This window comes from Triturus cristatus, chromosome 10, assembly GCF_964204655.1.
Source record: "Triturus cristatus chromosome 10, aTriCri1.1, whole genome shotgun sequence".
NCBI classification, from domain to species: domain Eukaryota; kingdom Metazoa; phylum Chordata; class Amphibia; order Caudata; family Salamandridae; genus Triturus; species Triturus cristatus.
The window spans coordinates 1,092,737,950-1,092,763,117 of NC_140593.1; the positions used below are offsets into that span (position 1 = coordinate 1,092,737,950).

A 25,168-nucleotide genomic window follows, 5' to 3' on the forward strand; every position below is an offset into this window, starting at 1 on the left:
GATATTTACTGCAGGCACCCTCCTGCCTACCCTTACTGAAGCTCTCAAATCCACATTGCTGAAACCACAAAAAGACCCTTCTGATTTGGCCTCTTTCTGTCAATTCTGAACACAGACTATAAAATTCTTGCCAAGATTGAAGCTTATTGCCTGATCTAATCCATGAGGATCAGGCAGGTTTTATCCTGGGACACAATAGCTCCCTTAATCTTCGTAGATTGTGGCACGTTAAGGATGAATCAGTTAATGACTACCCATCAGCTGCATATATTGCACAACACCTAGAGAAGGCTTTTGATTCCCTTCGTTGGGACTACATGCACAAAGTGCTACGGCTGCTTTGAATAGGCCCACACTGGCATAAGTGAATCCAGAAACTCTACTCCTGTCCTTCTGCTCGGGCAAAATAGGAAAATGCATCTCCACCTCTTCAACCGTGGGCAGAGGCGCCCGTCAGGGATGTCCTCTTTCTCTGCTGCTACTTGCTATGGCAGTGAAGCCACTGGCAACTTGTCTAAAGCTCCTCGGCGTACACTGGGGTATGCTGGTTAGAGGCTCAATTTACGTGGTGTCTCCTATGCAGATGATATCCTGTTATCCATCTGAGATGCAAATGAAGACCTGACACCTCTTGCGCGTCTTTTTAATTTCGCAGTGATCTCTGGGCTTAAAGTAAATTAGGCAAAATCACACATTTTCCCTCTTCACGCCTCCTACAAATTGCTCCTTTCTCTGCGAATGGACCCCCGATTACCTCAGGCACCCACCATGTCTCAGTACTTAAGGATTAAAATCAATCATTCTGCCATTGGCTTAATCGATGGCAACTTGGGCAAAGCGACTAGATCTCTGCGGGCCCAACTGCCTTCTGGTCATCACTTCCCTTATCGGTTGTGGGATGGATAGAACCCCTAAAGATGGTGGTATTGCCCCGTTCATTATATTATTTCGCAAATATACCTGTGATCATCCCCCGTTCCATTTTTAAACAATCAACCACCTCCCTATTCTGTCTTCCCACCAGCACTGATTGGCTTCACCCAGGACAACTCCGCTAGCGACATGCAGTTGGCTTAACGACACTGGGTGATTTGTTCGTTGACAGTGAGTTGCTGGACTTTCCAACTAAAAGGATGGACTAGAATTTACACCTGGGTCAATTCCTAACATATGAACACCTTAAACACTCACCACCATATTCCGGATCCGATATTTAGCACAAGCTCAGCACAAAGTTTTTCAGGCACTTTATGCTGTAGATACTGTTCGTAAACTGTTTCTAAGGCTCTACCAAGCTTTTCTACAACACTTCGACCATTCTCTGCCTTCATTTCGTGCTCATTGGAGACTGAAATGGCTCAAGCTTTAAATGATCCGGACCGGGCTAAAATCCTGAAACAGCCCAACAAAATGTCCTGTGGCTCCCATATAAATATATTCAATTTCATATCCTGAGCCACACATAATTCACACCGGCCCAAATCAATAGAATATTCCCTGCCACGTGCCCCAGTGCTTGCAGATAGAAGCTGAATTGCTGCATATGCTCTACCCGTGCCCAACTCTCTCCTCCTATTGGAGGAAAGTTCTCAAATTCTAAACACCAATGGCGCAAAGGCTAGTGAATTCCCCTGAAGCACCCAGCCTAGGCCTGTATACCCAACCTAAGACAGGTAAGTAGTCCACCAGAAACTTTACTTAGCTTTCTTCTTATCGAAATGCAATAAAACGCTGCACTGGAAAGGCTCCTTGCCACCCCAACCTTTACAAGTTGGACTAAGATAATGCTCTCCTGGTTTTAATCTGAGTGCTGCCTTCTCCATAGGGAGGAACGCGCTGGGCTTAGGGAATTTTCCATTGCACAAACATGGGATACCCTGGTGGAGGCCTTTAAACACTGCACTAAGGATGATACTCTACCCTCATATGCCCCCTGACATGATTTCTCCCCCTCTCACTGCACAAACTGAGCTCTTTTCACACACAGACGCATGCACCAAACAGAGGACTGCAGGCTCACAACTTTTACTATGGTGTAAAGATGACTTCGTCTCTCTGTTCTCTCCTTATCACCACAGGGACTTTAACCTTTGACTTCATTTACAGTTAGAAACAGCAGTGGTTGCCGGGTAGGGAAAGTTTTTTTTTTTTTGTAAGGGGTTAATAGTTCACTACAAAAGTTACAAATCTTGAATGCCATCAACTTGTTTCTGAACCTACTCTAGTACTGCTATTTGCTCTTGGTTTGGATAATTGTAAAACAATTTGACTGATCATTCTTATACTTTATTCTTCCTGACAACATGCGTCAATACCATTTTTTTTTTTTTTTAAAGGATCCACACTGGCTCATGATGCCAGAGAGAGCATGCCAATAACCTACTGAAGGTATATTTATGTTGGGATGGAAAAGTCCCTAGCATGGTGATGGACAGGCACCCCTGCCCTGAGTACCCCAGCAGCAAAGATACCTGGATCCATGGTACTGATTTCTGGTCATTGGCAAAAATGGATCATGTGTGTGTGCCATGACATAGGCCTTTCTTACAGTAACGCAGTCTGTTTACACTGGAAGTTGCGCACCAATCGCCAACGTCGTGAAACTAGTGGGCTACTGTCCTTTCCCGGTGTTAAGTGACATGAGCATGGTGGTGGCAGCATACCCTTTTTTGTGTTCAACAGAATCAGTAATGCCAACAGGCCTTTTTACCCGTGTAAGTTGAGTGGAGCCCACTGGTCAACTAATGTAAAGTTCTGTGCCTCTAAACAGAACTCACCCTTGCCCTGCATGGAGGGTGTGTAGCGCCGTACAACACGTGATACTTGTGTGTACCTGCTGGGTTGCATGTGTATGCCTTTCAACGGTGCATAACATGGAGGTCAGTAGGTTTCATTTTGGAAGCCCAGGTCTTGAGGATGGAGAAGTGAGGACTGCAACCCCTAGACAGGAGATGTGCATTGCTGACATTATCGAGGGCTGGGGTGGGGGACACACATTGAAGGAAGAGACGAAGAGCATCCTCTGTACACATAAAAGGTATCTTTGATTCCAGGAAAAGTCACTGGTCAGTGGGGCCTGACTGACAAGTTTAGCACTGCCATGGAATCTGATATAGAGGAAGGCTTAGTCCTTCGAACCTTTAGTGGAGGCAGATAGCCAGGTGTGATCCCCGTGTGTTCCGGTGGGCTGTGTTGTGCGCCACTCAGAATTGTGGCAGACTGTCCCTTTGCCAAAGGGGCAGTGTAGATGACACAGCACTTTAAGGAGCTGACACCCCAACACGAATTTCAAAGGCCAGACACTAAATCACGTTTTTGGACTATAAAGATGGGAACATGTGCCCCATACTTTGTTGAACAGCAATACATCATCAGGAGAGGGAAGATCACCAAGACTTCTTGCTGCTGGAACCAGCACTTGGGGCGAAGGACTGCCAATCTCCCATCTGGGAAAGGGGCCCTCACCTAGGAGCCAAGAACACTTGCCCAGTGCCTTGAGCACAGGGGCGTCATGAACCCCCCACTTTTGCAGCTTAAGCGGGTGGAGTTCTTGATGGGCCTCTTCTGTTTTCAGCTCGGTAGACAAAGGCACTTAAATAATTTGAAAGGAGGGTGGTTGGTTGGTTGAGTGAGTGAGTGAGTGAAAGGACTGATGGATAGGTGTGAGTGAAAGGGTGGGTGGGTGGATGAATGAGTGAAGAGATGGATATAAGGATGGATGAGTGAAAGAATGAATGGATAAGCGAAAGCGAGGGTGGATGAATGGATACACATGTGGATAGATGGATAAGAGAAAAAATGGATGGATGTATAAAAGAGGGTTGGTGGATGGATGAAAGGTTCAATGGATAGATGAGTGAAAGGGAGGATGGATGATTAGAAAGGATGTTTGAATTAGTGAAAGGGTGGCTGGATGAGTGGAGTGAAATGGTAGCTAGATGGATGAACAAAAATATAGATGGATGGATTGATGGATTGATGGATGCTGGGACGCTGTGATCTCCCCAACTTTAGAAGCTACAGCGGGGTGGAGTTCTTGATGGGCCTCTTCTATCTGCAACTTGGCAGACAAAGGGAAGTTAGTAAGTGAAACGATAAATGGATGATTGTGTGAGTAAAAGGGTAGATGGAATGGTGAATGAAAGGATGGATGGGTAGATGGTTGGATTAATGACTTAAAGGATGGTTAAGTGAAAAATGGATGGATGAGTGAAAGAGTGGATTGATGGATGAAAGGATGGATGAGTGAAAGAATGGGTGGATCAGTGAAAGGGAGGGTGGATGGATTGATGGATGAGGAGTGAAAGGGAGGATGGACAGATGGATGGAGTAAAAGGGTAGATGGATGGATGGAGTGAACGGTGGATGGATGAGCCAAAGGATGGATGGATGAGTGAAAGGACAGATGAGTGAAAGAATGGATGGGTGAGTAAAGGGGAGGGTGGATGGATGAAAGGGTGGGTGAGTGAAAGAATGGATGAGTGAAAGGGAGAGTGGAAGAAAGAAAGGGTAGATGGATGGATGAGTGAAAAAATGGATGGATGGATGAGTGAAAGGGAGGGTGGATGGATGGATGGACGGATGAGTGAAAGCATGGATGGATGAGTAAGGGGGTGGATGTGTGAGTGAAAAGGTAAATGGATGGATTAGTGATTACAATGAAGGATAAGTGAAAGGATGGATGATTGGATGGCTGAGTGAAAGGATGGGTAGATGAATGAGTGAAAGGATGGATGGATGAGTGAAAGGGAGAATGGATGGATGGAGTGAAATGGTGGATGGATGGATAAATGACAAAGGATGGATGAATTAGAGAAAGGGTGGATGTAGAGATCGCCGAGTGAAAGGGTGGATAGATTGACGGATATGTTTGGAGACACATGCATAGGTTTGAACATGGCTGGAAGGAAGGATGGAATAGTGAAAGACTGAATGATAGATGAAAGAATGAATGGATGACAGAATGTTAAGGTTGAAATTATGGATATCAGCAGGAGGATGGAAGGATGAATGGATAGATGGTAGGATGGACGAGCCAAGAGAGCTCATCTGGGAAGGGTCGTGATGACTTGCTTTGTTTGCTTGGTGCCATAAAAGCTTTGGTTCGAAGTGGGGGGTATTTACATTTTCTGGCTACTCCCTTGCTGGAGCACCAGCCTTCTGCCTTCCTGCCAAGACCAGTGTGCTCTGTGAGGGGAAATAGAAAACCTGGCTGGAGCAAGGTCCGGTGGGCATCCTGGCAAGGGGATCCCTGTGAGCAGAGTGTGAGGTGCCGAATCCAGTCAGGACAGTGATGGGAGACAGTCATCCACTCTCTTGTGAAAGTAGGCATCCCCCGTAGGGGCTGCGGTGAAGTTGTGGGCCTTCGCCCATCAGCACTGATCTTGATTGGGCTGCTGCATGTGTCAATGACCTCCTTTGCCAGGAAGAGGGCCATTGGGATTTTTGGGGCTATCGCCCTTCAACTGAGAAGGTGGGTCGTCACCTGTGCAACTGAACCTGTGGGCCATCGCCCGTGTCTGTAAATCCCTATTTGCTAAGAGGCCACTGAGACTGTTCGGCCCATCGCCCAGGGGATCTGACCTGATCGTGACTGCACCCATATCTGCGACAATCATATGCCAGAAGGGGGGACACTACAACCAATGAGCTTGTCGCCATGTCAGAAGAGTCTCTGAACAGCAGAAGGGCTCAGAAACAAGCCCAGAACCTGCCTGCTGGAACACTCCTTCTTCGGCGACGTACCAGCATGCTGATCCCGCTGACCATGGGAAGAGCGCAGTGAGAGCTGCTCAGTGTGAAGCACTGGGCAGAGAAGCACCCAGGCAGATGCAATCTTCTGAAGGCCACGGTTGGGGTAAGGTGGAAGGAGGGCCGTAGGCCCATGTGTGACTTGTTGGAGCTCAGTGTGTGACTGCCCGACCAGCTAAAAAACTTTGAAGGCAAAAGCAAGGCTGGTAAGCATCGCTAGTGTGGGCACCTGAGGTCAGCTCCTAGAATCCACCAGGGATGTAGAATATTTCCTGGAGGACGAGAGTGGAAGCGAGAGGATTCGCACTTTAGGGGGAGTTTTGCCCTGACAAGTGCTTGATCGCTAGCCTTGAGAGGCTACTGTGTGGATGACTTAGTGTGCTGTGTTTAGCATGTGCTATACATACTGCTTTTACAAGTAAAAAAGAGTATTGGACTTAATCATCACTCTATTGGGGTCACCGGAGGTATTATGACTTATGAGTCCTCGCATATCTTGCACCTACCTTCGACTGAAGAGCCTTGGACTGCTTGACCCGCGCTATCACAGAGTCAAATGCTGGAGGGGGTAGTACTTGGCCTAGTTACTCAGTATCCATAGTAGGCCGCGCCTTTGGAAATAAAGAGTAAAAGGTCACAACCCCCACCGTTGGGCCCAGTAGCTCCTGCTTCCCCGTGGTCCTCTACAAGAGGTTCCGACAGCTGTGGGATGACCTTTTAATTCTTGAGTCTGAAACCACTACCAAATAAACTTAAAGACACAAAAAGGGCCTGGATATAGTGCCGCTCTATTATAAAAAACGTATTTCATAGAATACCAGTTCTGAAACACTATTTCACCTACATGGTCTTTTTTTTTCAAAATGACCTTTTACAGTACAAGTGATTTATTATTATCCATAGGACTACTTGGAGGCTACTAGGAATTGGAAATCTTGGCATCTCCCATCCGAAACCTTGCTTCTTTTTGTTTCACTTATCTCTCAATTAACAATAGCAAAAAAGGAAGAGCGGGTGAACCTAGGAGAAGTGCTTGCCGTGTTGAAACTGATGATATGACATGAATTTATTTAACAACGGGCCTAGTGGAAATAGCTATTGCAAAAGGTCATGACCGGTGATATCTACTGGCTTTACCAATGTTTTCGTTTACTCTTTAGATGGACAATGCAGTATGCATGTAGGTGCAGCAGCCAGTTTGAAAGGATTTTTCTAAAGCGAAAAAACAAATCATTCAAAGACATTCACCACATATACATGTGCATGCGTTGCGGCCATCTTTGAACAATTTTTCTTTTGCTTTAAGAAAAATTGTGTTTTTTAGAAAAGGGTCGCTGCAAATGCAAATCCAAGTGTGGGGAGGAAGCTACCCGAAAGCAGTGCGCAACTGAGAGCCCTTGCAAAAACTGTTAAAAAAAAATGACAGTAAAATATAGAACCAAGAGTAAATTCTAGTTAACAGAAGAAAGCATTGCACACCGAGGAAACATAATAAGACACAAAAATAGAGTCAAATCCCTCTATGTCAGAGGTCAAATTCTACCTAATCTTATGAGAAACAATGCTCAAAAGTTTGAAGTGTAAAAAGTCTGTTTTCTTTATCACTCTTGGAGACCAGTGCTGAGGCCAAGAAAGATTCTAACCATAAAATGAACACAAAACATATATAAGGTACTCAAATAAATATATGATTTCAGCCTTCAATACATGGTCTAAGAAAAGGCATCCATTCATAGAAGGAACCTTTAAAGGCATACATACCTGTCCGCAGGAGAAACATACTGGGAGCCCATGGGACTCAGGATGAGCCCATTAAAACGTTGGTTAATTCGAAGATTCCTCACAAGGCCTTTGCGCGCCAGCTTTCTTCCTGTGCACCTCTTTGGGTCACAATGACCGAGCTCCCACATAGCCAGAGGACAAGGAAACTTAAATGGTGGAGAATCTGCTTCATCTGTTCCATCTCTGTTAACGACGTCTGTCAAATACAGCACAAAACCTGCATTAAAACTTTTACACCTGCCCTGTCAACTCCAACCAAATGTAATCAGGATGAAAGAAAACCTAAGTCAATTCAGACACACAATGCAAAAATACAAAACCGACACCCTGTCGCTCCCCCATCAGCAGTTGTGAAACAGAGATATAAAATCATTTGAAACTGATTTCACCAAGATATTACAGCTAGTTCTGTAATGCAGTAGGCTTCAATCCAAAAGTATGGAATAGTTCTTGTTACTTAGACATTTTTGCCTACTCTAAGATAGAATCATTTTTACACCAAGTTAAATACAGGTCCATAGCATATGCTTGGTCTGTAACTTGATGCTGAGCAAAACATATGTTGTGATTTTTGTTTACCATAAATGTATAGATAATATTGTGGTTTTTGTCTGGAATACATTAATATTCCATAGACCGGAGCGCGGTGAGGAAGATGAAGCGCGAATATTTTGCGTGGTCTGTCGTGGCATACGCTGAACGTCTTTACAGCCTTTTGGGAGTTTGGATATTTGGGCGAGGTTGGAACAATAGCACTGGTTTTATTCATTAGACGTGTTGCAGTGTGTGTTTTTCTGTATTCTATTCTAATAGTCAATGTGTACCGCATATCACATTGCTATGTGGCCCCTGTGATTAACGAACCTGCCGTTAAAGGTCCCTGAAACACTGTCGATATTTTGTTAAGTTTAAAAAAAGGTAATATTTAGTCTTATTTAGTGTGATGTGCAGGCAGCACTTTCTTAAAATTGAAATGAGATATATTATATTTATCGCTTTTTATACATTAGCATTAGTATGTGCTGTCAGCAGGTATGCCCGATTTACATGTACTGTGCTGACTTATTCAGATTTTAACCTAATATATACATATATATTTATACATACACACATATACACACACATATTTTGTAGCCATTGAAGGAATTCATTGAATGAGGTACTGGATCTCGAAAAATTGTGGGAACAGGATATCATGAATTTAGAATCAAGTTTGCTTGGAATCTTTTTTGCTAAGGTATTCTTTTTATTTTTTCTTCTTCATTTTCGCCCATCAAATTACTCTCTAGTCATGATAGGTGTAATGTATCTGCTATAGGTAACCACGAGCTACTCGTTTTGACAGTAAGCTTAACAAATATCTAAGTGATTCGAGGTCTTTATCAGGCCATGACCTAGGTGGGGCTCCACTTGACAGTCCAGCATATAGCCAATTGTGATTTGCACATGTCTCCAGCTCAATAATTGATTTGACTGTCCGTCTCATTATTTGTATTTATTATTTTTCTAAAGTCAGAACAATATGTGAATGTGCCAATATGTTTTTTCTTATTGAATATATCTGTATATTTGGTTGGTCACTTGTTATTTATTATTGAATTGTGTATTTTTCTCATTTCTTTTACTTTTTTTCGTTTTCTTTTACCTTTGAGAAATGTATATGTATACATATATTTGTATTCTTTCCTTGTTGGTTAATACCAATATAAGAAATGTTGCATCTGTAACATGTACTTATGAAACTTCACACATGTAATCTAAGGTATTAATAGTGGTATTTTCTTGTCAACAGCCCTGAAGAAGCAAAACTTTTTTTCGCGAAACACTTGTTGCGCCTAAGAGAAGGACATATAATAAAATAATAAGAATTTATATGGACACAACTTGGAATTTGTGTTTTTCTCAGTTCATGATTTATTGTATAGAACACTTCCTGTAAGGAAAGCAGGGATCTGAGAATTAGCGCGGGGCACTTCCTCTTTTTCCATTTTTTTAATAAACTATTATAGAAGCCCAGCGGCTTAATTGACAGGCTCTCTGTCAAGATTTTGGTACATGTCTGATGATGTCCAAACATGTTGAAAAGAGGAGAGGCACTTGCAAATAATCTGTTTTTACTGTACAAACCAGGGGTTCTAGATCGGAAGGCAGAACCAATGCTAAAAGCCTTGAGGACCTATTTATAAAACTAGAGAGGCTACAGAAGAAAGAATCCTCCAAATGGTGGGATGCTATGTCACAGAAGAAATATTTAGAGGTGAACCATATCCCAAGGGAATTAATATTTATTATTTTCCCTACAGTAGAAGATCTAGTAGATACGTGGGAAGCGAAACTCAATCAAACAAGTAGGGAACATATGGACATGCTAATAGAAATTGCAGAATCTCAGAGTGACATTGAATAAACAAATAGAAGATTTGTGTAAAGAAAATACTAAAAAGAATTTTGACATTCTGGAGGAAGTTATGGCTAGGCATCGAATTGAACTTCAAGAGAGAAAGAAACAAAAATGTGGACAGCATGAGGTGGACTACGTGTCAGGACATGTGTTCACATACATAAAGAAATTCGATAAGACTGTGAAATAAGATCTTCTTCCTAAAAGTAGACCCATGGTAGATGATACTTCCAGTGCTAGCAGTATATCTAGTTTAGCAATCAGTGGGAGTGAGACAGAAAGTGACAATCCTTCTACATCATTATCAAAAACGACTACTTTGTCTTTTTTATAAGAACAGAAAAGGATAAGAATGCTGCAGATGCAACCACCAGTCAGAAACTTCGAAAATCAGAAACGTGGAAGAGATGTAGAGGAACTAAAGGGGAAGGTCGAGATCAAGTCGTAGAAGATGTAAACTCAGAAGGAGTCAGGACGAGATCGCAGAGAATCAGGGACTATGTGAAGCAAAGAATTTGGTTACCAACCTCTCGGACAGAGTCCTTACAGGTTAGGAAATTAATGTTTTAAATAAAGTATTGAGTTTTTCTCCTAGACATAGACCCAATGATTTGACAATAAAAGTAGATCTAATGTGGTTTGCACACAAATTGAAGTTAAAAAGATTTTTTGTAAATAAACCTATAATCAGGAAGCATCTTTCTATTTATGATATTAGCCCAATGTTAATTCAAGAACTGTCTGGTACACAGTTACTTGTTAGTCTTTCGGAAGAGAATCAATGTGACATTGAGGATGTTGCGTTAAGACTTGGGAATTAATATAGACTGTAGTGTTAATAGCGGTCTTAAGGACAAATCAACATTTATGCCAATATTACCAAGTGACAATGTTATTGATGTATTTCAAACTATAGTAATGAAGGATATTGAGAAGAATAATGTCTGTCATTTTTATGATAATCTAAATAAAAAAAAGAACGTGAAGCACTCAATGGTTTGAGAAATGATAAGTCTATTATTATAATGCAAGCGGACAAAGGGGGCAATGTGAGTGTTATGAATTACCGTGACAATTAAATGAGAGAACTAACTATACTAAAGTGGACTCTCTGATGTTGGAAACATCTCTTTCAGAATTGAACATCAAATTGAAACAGTATCGTGACCAGGGTTTGTTAGATATGGATGAGATTAATTACCTCACTGTCTCTTCCCCGATAGCACCTTTCATTTATTTTCTGCCTAAGGTTTATAAGAGGGGCAGAGTACCACCTGGTCAACCCATTATTGCTGGAATTGGGCCTCACACTGAGAATATTTCCAAATGTGTCAACGTCTACATTACTCCTTTTGTCAGTACACTTCGGTCTTTTAACAAAGATTCGCAGGATTTCTTGAGACAGATTATGGATATATTTAGGGACTCTGAGTATAACCTGTTTACAATGGATGTTAACAGTTTATATACTAACATTACACATAAATTAGGACTTAAGGCATTGAAATCTTTCTTGTTTACCAGATCAGCCAATTATTACTCATGTTCCTGCATGATTTTGGATTTGGCAGAATTTGTCCTCAACAACAACTTTTTCTTTTATCAAGATATATTGTATCAGCAACTAAAAGGGACAGCCATGGGCTCAAGGTTCGCTCCCTTTTATGCAAATCTGTTTATGGGTTTGTACGAGAGGGAGCATGCCTGGGCAGGCCCATGCGGGAGTAGAGATGAAGTAATTTTTTGGGGTCGTTATATAGACTATGTGTTTCTGATTTGGCATGGAACTGTCCGGGAGCTTGTCAAATACCATGATTATCTGAACAACAACCAATTCAACGTTACATCGAGTCTGGAATGTAGCAAAGAACGGATTTGTTTTTTTGATATCCAACTGTACATTGAGGATGGCAAACTGCTTTCGAAACTATATAGAAAACCTACCTCGACTAATTCTGTTCTACACAAAGATTTAGGTCACCCTAAGAAGAAACAGATTGAGAATATCCCCTATAGGGAATTTTTACGAGCTCAGAGAAACTGCACGGTAGAATCAGATTATGTTTTAGAGGAGAGTTGCATTATTGAACGATTTCTACACAGAGGGTATCGTGAAGATATCATCCAAAGAGCAAGAACCAGAGCAAGTAAGATTTGTAGAACAGACCTTTTGAAAACAAACGTTAGGAAACCGAATATCAACAAGGATGACAGTAGTGATGTACGCTTTATTACAAACTATAGCGAGGGCAATAAGGTGATTTACAACAGTCTTTCTAAACACTAGGGCATCCTACGTTGTGATAAAAATGTACATAAAATACTTCCTGTGAAACCTTTCATTCCTTATAAGAAGGCACCAACGCTTTGTAATATTCTGAGCCCTAGTGATACTATTTCGTTCTAGACATTCAAACAGGAACCTATTCTATCATCCTGGTTGAATGTGTTACAAATGTTCAAAATGTATTTGTTGTAAATATGCTACAAATAATACCAATGTTTTCCATGACTGTAGGTTTAGGAGAGTTTAAGATACTTTCCTTTATTAACTGCAACACAACACTGTGTGTGTATATCCTGCATTGTGTAAGCAAAAAACAGTATGTAGGCTCCACTACTCGTAAACTGAAAGAAAGATGGAAGGAGCACATCAGGACCATCAAGAATGAAGATCCCAAATACCCTATGGCAGTGCATTTCAATTCAGAGCATAAGAATGAGGAATTACAGGAGATCAGAGTCACTGGCATAGAAGCAGTTAAAGTGAATAGAAGAGGGGGAGATAGGGATAAACAAGTCAGGATGAGGGAAACCTATTGGATTGATAAGCTGAATACTGTCAACAGAGGCCTTAAACTTGATAGAGAGTTATACACATTGGTATGAATATTTTCTCTTTACATATCTCTAAGAAGGTAACGTTATTTGAGCCTCGTCTCTAGACCTTTGGTTTACCGGCTGCTAGTGATCTAAGTAGTTCATTTGATTGACCCTTGTGTCGTGAGATATGTGCGGTTCATGATGTACATATATTCTGTTTTTTATATACATATATATTCTTTGTTACGTTTATTTTCTCACTAGGAGGAAGGTACTCATTTTTTCTGAATATGATATCATTATACTTTAATTCCCCCTTGCACGTGGGGTTAGAATTCATAGTGATTTGTAGTGTATGATCTTAGTCTAAGGGGGTATATGAATCAATCATTGGATGGCAGCAGTCCCTCAAGCTTGTAATAGCTCATCCGATGGTTACTGTTAATGTATGAATCCTGAGACCATGGGTTTGAGACCTCTGAATACAATGTTTTCTGACTTTTGACAAACTACATCATTTAGAGAAGATTTTGTGACTGCAAGCCTCAAGCAACATATTTTATTGTTAGTATTTTGTTTTATTTATCTTTCTGGATCTGTTGATTAGACCTAGTGGGTCGTTATTGTTTGTTGTATTGACTGTCCCCAAATGTAATTAGAGAGTTTCTGTACTTGGAATAAGCATAAGTTGTTATCATCCCCAACCTCATTTAGCTCACTTGATTATTCAAGCTTACGTAGAGTTCTGAGATCATGGGTTTGAGACCCCCCAACCCTCCCCCAGTACATTGAATTTTCATATTGCCTTTATAAGCTTCTCCTATTATTTATGACATTTACGTGGTAGATTATGGCACATTGTTGTTAACTTTCATTCACAATTGTTTTGAGGTCTTGACATACTTTCTAATTTCTCTCAGTGTATTGAGGAAAAGCTTCAATTGTGGTTACGAGTGAATTTGAACAGGTGTTCCTTGTTACAGATATTTACAATTCAAAATAATTGTTAATTACTAACGGCTCTGAGATGAGTATTTAAAGATAGAGTGTTTCACTACCCTCTACACGTGATGGTATAGACACTGACGGGAAGCTATAGCCATGAGAGCGGTGAGGAAGATGAAGCGCGAATATTTTGCGTGTTCTATTTTGGCATACGCTGAATGTCTTTACAGTCTTTTGGGAGTTTGGATAGTTGGGCGAGGTTGGAACAATAGCACTGGTTTTATTCTTGTTGGTGAGGTTTGTGTCTCGATTTTAGATGTGTTGCAGTGTGTGTTTTTTCTGTATTCTATTCTAATAGTCAATGTGTATCGCATATCACATTGCTATGTGGCCCCTGTGATTAACGAACCTGCCATTAAAGTTCCCTGAAACACTGTCAGTTCGATATTGTGTTAAGTTAAAAAAAAAGGTAATATTTAGTTTTATTCAGTGTGATGTGCGTGTAGTACTTTCTTAAAATTGAAATGAGATATTATATTTTTCGTTTTTTATACATTAGTATGTGCTGTCAGCAGGCGTGCCTGATATATATCTACACACACATTTTGTAGCCATTGAAGGAATTCATTGAATGAAGTACTGGACCGGGAAGAATTGTGGGAACAGGATATCATGAATTTAGAATTAGGTTTGCTTGGAATCTTTTTTGCTAAGGTATTCTTTTTATCTTTTCTTCTTAATTTTTGTCCATCAAATTGCTCTCTAGTCAGGATAGTTGTAATGTACCTGCTATAGGTAACTATGAGCTAATCGTTTTGACAGTAAACTTTGCAAATATTTAAGTGATTCGAGAACTTTATCAGGCCATGACCTAGATGGGGCTCCACTTGACAGTCCTGCATATATCCAATTGTGATTTGCGTATGTCTCCAGCTCAATAATTGGGTGGACTGTCAGTCTCAATATTTGTATTTATTATTTTAATTTTTCTAAAGTCAGAACAATATGTGAACATGTCAATATGTCTTTTCGTATTGAATATATTTGTATGTTTGGTCACTTGTTATTGAATTGTGTATTTTTCTCTCTCTTTTCCCTTTGAGAAATATATATGTATACATATATTTGTATTCTTTCCTTGTTGGTTAATACCAATATAAAATATGTTGCATCTGTAACATGTACTTATGAAACTTCACACATGTAATCTAAGTTATTAATAGTGGTATTTTCTTGCCAACAGTCCTGAAGAAGCAAAACTTTTTCGCGAAACACGTGTTGCGTCCCAGAGAAGGACATATAATAAAATAAGGATTTATATGGACATTCAACTTGCAATTTGTGTTTTTCTCAGTTCAAGATTTAATATATAGTTTTATTTTTATTTTATGTAGTTTATAGAGCGCGCAGCTACCCCCGAAGGGGTGTCCCGGCGCTAAAATAGTTCAATTTGTGTTTACGCTAATGGTACAGTTAATCTCTAGAATGAAAAACGTCCCTTTTCTATAGGTCATATTTAAATGATATTATGAAAGTCACAGACTTGGTCATTTTAAAAAGAGGTCTGATGTATTTCCCCAATTCCATTTCTCGCTCATCTCAACGGTTACGACCATTAAGAATTCTCAGCCTACAATTTCAAGAGCGAGGAACGCGTTTGTATCTTACAAACGCAAAAGTGCTAATTGATGACTACAAATATGGAAAACCAGCACTCCTTTAGCATAATTACTGTAAATGTACTGAATATATATATATATATATATATATATATATATATATATATATATATATATAATTGTTTCTGTTTTCTCAAGTTGATTTGTTTTTGATTTCGCAGAGATAACTTTGTATGAAAATGACTGTCAAAGAACCATGTGCTGTTTGGAGATGCCGGCTTGTTTCAATTTTTAGCCAAAAACACTAGACACATTGTGGGGCTTGTAGGTGGACTTTACCCCTGTAGGTTTGAGTTGAAAGATCCCATAATGCAATCTGTGGTTGAAGAGTCAGGATTAGCGGTAGATATCACACACAACACGGTACCAAAAACCTTTAGGAACAAGGACATTTCAGATATTAATAAACCATTTCATTCTGATAGGCAAGGCGATAGCTGCATTGAGCACTTCTTACCCAGCAAAGCATCGTGAACTTCTTCAGTAAAGGTTTCCAGGCATCTTGGCGTACGCTTATATCTAGCTTCCTTGCCCTTAGCAGAGGAACGCTCAGGTTTATGCAGAGGCTTTTTCCGCCCCATTACTGATGGCAGTTTCTGAAGGTTAGGAAAAAGTGAATGTATAAGGTTATTTAAAAGCTTGTACCACACAGAGTCCGAATTAAGAGCAGACATTATATTCACATAGGCTGCCATTGGTCAACAGGACCCACAAGATGCCTTTGTCTGTAGTCTTCAGAGGGTGATCACCAGAAGAAACTAAGCCTGGTAAGTAAAGTGGAACTTGCCCATCCATGCCCACCACAAAGGGGAGTTAAGGAGATGGGTGGATTAACCGGGGTCGTGCATTCTACGCATGCACACTGTTACGCAATGAGTGGCAAAATCATTGCTATGTGCTATAGATGTCGAACTCATCCAGCTCTCAAAAGCTCATACTCACTTTTCATACCAGATTTCAAATACACTATTTCTGGTCAGGAAAGGTCAACATATATGAACTTACGAACAAACATCCATGGATATGCCCTTATTTAAACCTATTCTTTAGACTCCTCTCCAAAAATGCTAGCAATTTAGAATATCTCTGTCCAGTTGGCTAGTGTGATGTAGCACCACTAAGTGATTGTGTTGTTTTGCATGTGCTACATGAGATACTTATCTGGTTAGAAAGTATCACTGAACAGAAGGAAGATTCAGATGGCAAGTGCAGCCATGAACATTAATTTTAATTTATGGCAGTGTATGCAGGTACAAACATGATTCAAAACTCGATATTGCATGTCCCCCCTACAAACATCAATTTAGAAACGGAATTCATATTTCAAACATTATGTGCACAGGTAAACATGGTCATATTTTAGATACACAGAGATAGTGTCCTTTTCTTTTTAGGTGCCTTTCCAGGCTGGTCTGAATGCAGCAGCCTTTGTACAGTCACACTCTTCATAGCCGGACAGTCTCCAGTATAGGTGCGCGAGACAATGAAAGTTCGAGCCATGCCTGGAGCCTGGCTATGGCTCAGCTCCCGGTCTTGTTGGAACCTCGAGCCCATAACGTGCAGAGCTTTCTTATGGGTTCTGCCTGCCACCCTCTCCCAAGGATGTGGCGTTAAGGCCGGAGATGCCAAATTTAGAACTGGTGAACCAGGTTCCAGTCTCGGCGTCGGCTTATCACCCTGTGATTCTGGGAAAATCACTTAATTCCCTAATGTAGATATACAATGAATGTGACCGTAAGCAATTTAACTGGTGGTCATGTACAACGCTCAACCTTCATGTTAAATTTGCACTAGATTTAAAAACTGCAGAAAAAAGCATTAGGAGGTCAAACAAAGCCTTAACATAAGATAAGAAATAGACACCTCACTAACTGGCTGATTTGTACAAAATAAAACCAGAAGCCTGGATAATTCAGAAAACATGGGCTCTGGATAAAGTCTTCTTGCGAGGCTATTTCAATTTTAGGGTAGAAGCGGCTCCTTTGAGGGCAGGTCGCCCGTCAGGCGACCTCATAATCTGGTTTAAAACAATACCAGGGGTATCAGTGAAAAAGATATAAATAGCAGCGACATCTTGGGTCTACATATTTGGGGACAGAATGGGTGCAAACTTAATCTATTCATTATCTATAATCGCTCTGTGAGTAGCGAATAAAGATTCACCTACCCTAAATCTTTTAGCCCTTCTCCTTAATGAGATCTCAGATACTATCCCGGTTCTGGTTGCAGGAGATTTTAATACTAGCTTTGAGCCCCTTGAAGGCTTATCGATGATCACAGAAGGGGGAAGATGAAGCTAGGAGTATACCAAGACTGGAAGATAAACCATTAAGATCCTGGTCTTCCACGGCAACCCAATTAATGTCAACCACGCTGTCCTTTGGGTTGTGAGCCTAAAATGGCAGATGTGTGTCAGACAACGACCCTGGTACTACTTTGTTTTTAGAGGGACCTGTAAGAGTAAAATCAATGAAATCTCGCTAGACATCGACCTTTGGCACTTAGTGTCAGCTTCTGAAGTTATTGCAGCAACTACAATGCTCTTGCACGGTCGCTAGACGACCTGTTGTTCAAATCCACGAAAATAGCAACCCCATATTCTGCAACAATATTGTCCAACGCAAACAATAGAAAGGCGGTAAAGTGGTCCAAAATGAGCTTTAACATTGACACTCTCACACAAATTTACACCATGTTTAATACCATATTGGGCCCTTTCGATAACACCTCATTGAATTAAATTTCCCTAGGCAAGCTTCATACCGCTGTTTAATGCCCTACACACTTTATGTACTAAAACGGTGAGTGTCCATAAACTGAGGGTCCCTCCTGGTATATGACGGAGTGTCGCTGTGCTAAGGACCTTCTGATAAGTGCTCTTAAAGCAGGTGACCATGACCTAATTAGGCAACAAAGTGCATCATACACAAACATCATTACCATTTCTAAGCAGGAATGGATAGATTCAAGGCGGCTGGCCCCGATTTAAACACTTAATAACAAAGACATCGCCTATTTTGGCAGATTTTCTCTCATGGTGATGCCGTTACCAATAGCCCCATCGAATGAAAGGTACAACCCCTGCATGGAGTAGACCACTTTACTAGTCAATATGCTGCACCTTCCTTCGCAGCCTTCCCACACATAGTACTTCGGCCACCCCTGTCTAACACAGCTGACAGTAGAGTAGAAAAATCTACCAAATTTTCTTTGAATGAGACAATATCAGCCATTAATTCTTTGCGTCCTGGTAAGGCACCAGGACCCAGAAAAGTCCCAGGTGACCTCTTCCATTCTGAAACCAATGTATGATGGAGCCCCTAAATCAATGCCCTTTCAAACAAGATACTGGAAGGTAATGACATACCCAGTCTTGCCTTGCAGTAGATCTAATCCCTATCTTTAAGAAGGGTGACAGGACCTCCCCAGGCTATACAGACTCCCAGACTTGATGGAAGAGAAGATGATTCTTTCCCCTTACCGAGCAGGGTTTTGTCTCAAAGTGAGTACCATTGACGAGGTGTTTCTATTTAAACTTCTAAAGGTGGAAGTATGTGGCCCTCTCGAAAGACCATCTGTATACTGTTTTTGTTGAATGAAGGACAACCTTTAACCCCTTCGGTGCTCATGAAGGAATGGCTCCGTCATGAGCACTGGTGCTTCTGTGCTCATGACGGAACCATTCCGTCATGAGGACAGGGGCAGGAAATACCTCATATCCATTTTTTTTTTGGGGCCTTGGGTGGTGGGGAACCTCCCGAGGCCCTTCCCTGGTTTTCAATGCAATGACTATCGCGCGCATGTCGCGCTGTTGTCATTACATTGAAAACAAAACTGAAACTTAGTTTCAGTACTTTAGTGCATATGGGGATATCTCAGCCCCCCGAGCACCGAAACACTTGGGAGAGGTATCGTTGGAAAGGGGAGAATCTTCCCTTTCCAATGGTACCCTTCCCTAGTGGATCCCTGCTTGGGAATCACCCCAGGAGGGCGATCCCCAAGCAGGGATCAACCCACTAGTAACAGGGAGAGGGGAGCGGCCCCTTAGGCAAGGGCCTGTGCTCCCCCCATTGTGTTTTGGGCACAACAGTCTTTCTGACCCCCCTGGGGGGCAAATGGGAGCAGTAGCCCCCAATCTGCCCCCCCCCCCCCCCCCCGGGGGGCAAAAAGCCGGCTAGCACCAGGGATTTCTTTCCAAAAATGTACTTAGGGTGGGGGCTGCCCAAAACGGACATGCCAATGCGCCCATCCCCCTCACCAAAATGACAGCCTTTCTGACCCCCCGGGGATAGATCGGGGCAGTAGCCCCCAATCTGCCCCCCGGAGGGGCAAAAAGCCCACTAGACGCCAGGGATTTATTTTGGGCAAATGAAATGAGGGTGGGGGCTGCCCAAAACGGGCATGCCAATGCCCCCACCCCTCAAACAAAATTACAGTCTTTCTGTCCCCCCTGGGGGGGGGCAGATGGGGCAGTAGCCCTCAATCTGCCCCCCCCCCCCGGAGGGGCAGAAATCCCACTAGCACCAGGGATTTTCCCCCCGCAATTTTACTTAGGGTAGGGGCTGCCCAAAATGGGCATGCCAATACCCCCACCCCCACCAAAATTACAGCCTTTCTGCCCCCCCTGGGGAGCAGTAGCCACCAATCTGCCCCCCCGGGGGACAAAAAGCCCACTAACCGCCAGGGATTTATTTTGTCCCATCCCCCCAAAACACATTACAGTCTTTATGCCCCCCCAGAGGTGCAGATGGGGGCAGTGGCCCCTGATCTGCCCCCCGGGGGGGCAGAAAGCACACTAGGCACCAGCAATTACGCTGGCTTTTTTTATGGGTGGGGGCTGCCCAGAATGGGCGTACCAATGCCCCCACCCCCAAAAAATAGCCAGAGTCTTTCAGCCCCCTTTGCGGCCATATCGGGGCAAAGTTCCCCCCCCACCCCCATCATTTCCCCCTGGGCGGCAGAAAGCTCACAAGGCACAGACTTATTTTTAGCAATGTGCCTACCTGTGGATTTTGGGCCTTAGTGCAGCCGGCACATAGGGAAACCTAGCAAACCTGTACATTTTTGAAAACTAGATACCCAGGGGAATCCAGGATGGGGTGACTTGTGTGCCTCTCACCAGGTTATGTTACCCAGAATCCCTTGCAAACCTCAAACTTAGTTTAAAAAAAATAAAATCCTCCCTTGTCTGTGATGGAAAGTTCTGGAATCTGCGTGGATCCACAAAATTCCACATATCCCGCATTGCCTAAAGTCTTCCGAGAAAAATGGTACCTCACTTGTGTGGGTAGGCCTAATGCTCGCGACAGGAAACGGCCCAAAACGCAACGTGGACACAACACAATTTTACAGTTAAAACTGACCCTTTTTTGCAAAGTGCCTAGCTGTAGATTTTGAACCCTAGCTTTGCTGGCACCTAGGAAAACCTAGCAAACCTAGACGTTTTTGAAAACTAGACACCCAGGGGAATCCAGGATGGGGTGACTTCTCTGGCTCTCACCAGGTACTGTGACCCAGAATGCCCTGCAAACCTCAAATTTAGCTGAAATAAATCACTTTTTTCTCAAATTTGTGTGTGGGAAAGTTCGGGAATCTACGTGGATCCACAAATATCCTATCACTCAGCGTTCCCCCAGGTCTCCCGATAAAAAGGTTACCTCACTTGCGTGGGTTGGTCAAGTACCCGCGACAGGCAAGGTCCCAAAACGTATTGAGGAGACCTATCACAAAACAACCTGGTTTTGCAAGGGAGTCACCTGGGTTTTTGGTCCCGAGCTCGGCGGCCATCTTGGAAAACTACCAAACCCACACATTTCTGAAAACCAGACACCCGGGGGAGTCCAGCGAGGTATGGCTTGCGTGGATCCCCCAACGTTTTCCTACCCAGAATGCACTCAAACCTCAAATTTAGCTGAAAAAACACATTTTCCACATATTCTTAGATAGAATCACAGTGCCGGCACTAATGTCATACCCCACAGCGTACGCCTCATTCTCCCGAGAAATATGATACCTCACTTGTGTGGGTGGGGCAAGGACCTGTGACTGGGAAGAGCCCAAAACATAGGGAATAAGGGTATAGCACCGAGAATTCTAAGCGCTACATTTTTTAAAAAAATACGTTTGTAGCCAATTCTCCATAGGACACCTACATAAGCGAGGTATCATTTTACTCGGGACACTAAGGAGAACGGTGTGGGGTAGGACATTTGTGCCGCCACGATGATTCCACACATAAATATGTGAAAATGTGTTTTTTTCCAGCTAAATTTGAGGTTTGCAGGGGATTCTGGGTAGGGAAACATTGGGGGATCCATGCAAGCCATACCTCATTGACTCCCCAGGGTGTCTTGATTTCAGAAATGTGTGGGTCTGGTAGGTTTCCCTAGATGGCGGCGAGCCCGGGGCCAAAACCCCAGGTCCCCCCCCCCCCAAACCAGGTAGTTTTGTTATAGGTAATTTTGAAGTCTCCACAGTACGATTTGGGCCATTTCCTGTTGCAGCCACTATGCCTAACCACACAAGTGGGGTACCATTTTTATTGGGAGACCTGGGGGAACGCTGGGTGGTAGGAAATTTGTGTCAGCCCGGTGAATCTACAACTTTCCAACACAGAAATATGAAAAAAATAGATTTTTTCAACAAACTTTGAGGTCTGCAGGGGATTTTGGGAAGGGAAATGTTGGGGGACCCACGCAAGCCATACCTTGCTGGACTCCCCCGGGGTGTCTAGTTTTCAGAAATGTGTCAGTTTGTTAGGTTTCTCTAGGTGGCCGCCGAGCCCGTGGCCAAAAACTCATGGGACCCCGCTTGCAAAACCAGGTTATTTTGTGATAAGTAATTTTGATGTTGCCTCAATACGTTTGGGGCCCTTGCCTGTCGCGGGTGCTTGACCTACCCACACAAGTGAGGTACCATTTTTCTCGGAAGACTTTGTGGGACTTTGTGTAGGTGGAATTTTGTGGATCCACCCAGATTCCAGAACTTTCAACCACAGAAATGTGAGGAAAATGTGTTTTTTTATTTTTTACAAATTTTTAGGTTTGCACAGGATTCTGGGTAACAGAACTAGGTGAGAGCCAGTCAAGTCACCCCATCCTGGATTCCCCTGGGTGTCTAGTTTAAAAAAATGTATAGGTTTGCCTAGGTGATGACAGAGTTGGGGTTCATAATCTAGAGCTAGGCACTTTGCAAAAAAAGGGTCCGTTTTCACCAAGAAAATGTGGTGTGTCCACGTTGCGTTTTGGGCCGTTTCCTCTTGCGGGCACTAGGCCTATCCACACAAGTGAGGTACCATTTTTCTCGGAAGACTTTGGGGGAACGCGTGGTGGGGGGAATTTTGTGGATCCACACAGATTCCAGAACTATCCACCACAGAAATGTGAGTAAAATGTGTTTTTTTTATAAATTGTTAGGTTTGCAAGGGATTCTGGGTAATAGAACCTGGTGCGAGCCAGTCAAGTCACCCCATCCTGAATTTCCCTGGGTGTCTAGTTTTCAAAAATGTATAGGTTCGCTAGGTTTCCCTAGGTGCCGGCAGAGCTAGGGTTGAAAATCTACAGCTAGGCACTTTACAAACAAGCATTGAAAATGCAATAGGTCTTGCATTTGATTAAGTAAAAGCCATTTGCTTTGCTAATGGTATTGTATAGCAAAGCAAATGGCTTTAAGTTAAAGAAAGGCAAGACCTATTGCATTTTTAATGCTTGTTACCATTGGTCACGGTTACAGTGTCCAGGTCCTGAACGCAGATTCTACACAATATACGGGACACACAACTTAGTTTTCAAACAAGTCAGGAACGTGAGACGCAAACAACGAGGTCGAAAAGAGAAGCAAAGAATAAAAAAAGTTTAAGCACATCAACTTGGGGAGGCTAAGTTGCGCGCTGATGATCTAAAGCTGTGGCATGACGGTCCCAAATTGAGGCAAGTCCCATGCTGCTCACGTCTGAGAATTAGAGGGGATTCCACTGTCACGAAGAAGGTCTGGAGATGAGGTCTCCAAAGGAGTTAGGGGTGGCGCCATACATTAAAAAAAAAATTTTTTTTTAAAACACCGTGCCAGCCTGCCTCAAGCGCTCCTCCCGAGCAGCTCTGCCTGCCAATCACAATCTCCCGTGCCTGAATGTACCCTTGTGTATCGCAACCGGAGCTCATGTAAAGCGCTCCAATACCTTCAGGTAGAGTTCACGCTATAGAAATCTGCATAAAAAACAAGCTCTCGCCATATGTTTTCACTCAGCCCCGTGTTTACGGGGCTGAGTGAAAACATATGGTTCCCACAAAGATAAGAAATACCTTCACGACAGAAGGAAAGCAGACGAGCAAGTCCGGGTGGGCTGGACAAAAAAGTGAAAAGGAGGCAACAAAGAAAGCTTATTACCAATGGCAGCCCACAGTTTACTATAAACGGTGACGCAAGCCAAAGGAAATAAGGGGCGGGGCTTCAAGCCCTTCTCTCAAAGTCCTCCTTGACCATAAATCTCGCCGAGCGAGCTACGCATGTGCGCAGCAACGTTAGGCGAGACCTAAAAAAGGGTCAGTTTTCACTGTAAAAATAAAAAGTGTCCACGTTGCGTTTTGAGCCGTTTCCTGTCGCGGGCACTAGGCCTACCCACACAAGTGAGGTACCATTTTTATCGGGAGACTTCGGGCAGCACTGAATTGTAGAGCATCTGTTCTTACCTATTGACTTTCGATGCATTTCTGCCTTCCAAATGAAAGACAATGTGTAAAAAAGAAGTCATTTTTTCAACCTAAAACCTAAAATTCTCATGTTAGTAGGGGTACTGACAATTTCGGAAATGTGCAAATATCTACTGTTTCTAAACTCTATATTTTGTTCTAATTTCAGAAATACATAGGTGTCTTTCATACAGATTTTTACATGTATATATTTTCCCAAATGAATTGCTATATACCCGGTACACATAATAAACAAGCATTGGCATAGCCAATAGGTCTCGCCTTTGGGACCTTATAAGTGTTTAGCCATGCAACAGTTGATATTGTTGCACCAAGGATATTGTGCTGGATAACCAAACACTTATAAGGTCCCAAAGGCGAGACCTATTGGCTAGGTCAATGCTTGTTTAGAAAGATATGGAGTGGAAGGAAATATTGACTTTGGATTGTAATGAAAAAGGAAAAAAAGTGTTGTTCTATATGTAACCTACACCCACACCTTTGTAGGATACGGTCTGTCACTTGTGAATCAAGAAATATGGTTACTTTCCATTTTTTGAAGGGGTTAGTCTATTAAATTGAGATTTAAGACTTTTTATTTGAATTGGGCCTTGTGGCCATATTTTATATCAATTTTACTTTTCAACGCGCGTTCAGCCTAGCAGGAAAAAAAGACCACCAAAGGGGGGTTGTTCATTTATTAATTATGTATTTATTTATTTATGGCTCTTGTCGTGTCACAGAAGTCTTACATCCCCAGTAACGAAACCAATGAACGGATGGGGGAGGAGTTTGAACATTAATCCTCCCCTGAGCAGGTGCTCTACACCCCAGTGGGTAGAGTTTCCAATCGGTGGAAGACTTCAGTTTGCAGAACACAACACTGTTCATAATATCCAGTTCATGCAAGTGCCTAGAGGTTTGCAGCGCTATTAATATATTACCTCTCAACATCGTCCATTTAACACAAGGTCCTATGTTCAGGTTGCAGTGCCAATAACTCGGCGCTTCTCACAGCACCCAGCTCCAGCAAGCGTCTAGAGGTCATTCAGCTTGTTTTGCTGATAACGCTGCATATGGAATGGCCTCTAGGCGTTTGT

The 25,168-nt window shown here is 42.5% G+C and overlaps 1 protein-coding gene across 2 annotated transcripts in view; it reads right to left on the reverse strand.

Moving 5' to 3' along the window:
• Window positions 1-25,168, reverse strand: part of TSR3 (TSR3 ribosome maturation factor) — a 117,258-nt gene that overhangs the window by 48,879 nt on the left and 43,211 nt on the right. For both annotated transcript variants that reach the window (XM_085629282.1, XM_085629281.1), the window contains exons 3-4: window positions 15,839-15,977; window positions 7,513-7,729 (exon numbers count right to left, since the gene is read on the reverse strand). In XM_085629282.1, coding sequence (XP_085485408.1) covers window positions 7,513-7,729; window positions 15,839-15,962 — 341 coding nt within the window. In that variant the 5' untranslated portion in view covers window positions 15,963-15,977. The remainder of the gene's footprint in view (window positions 1-7,512; window positions 7,730-15,838; window positions 15,978-25,168) is intronic.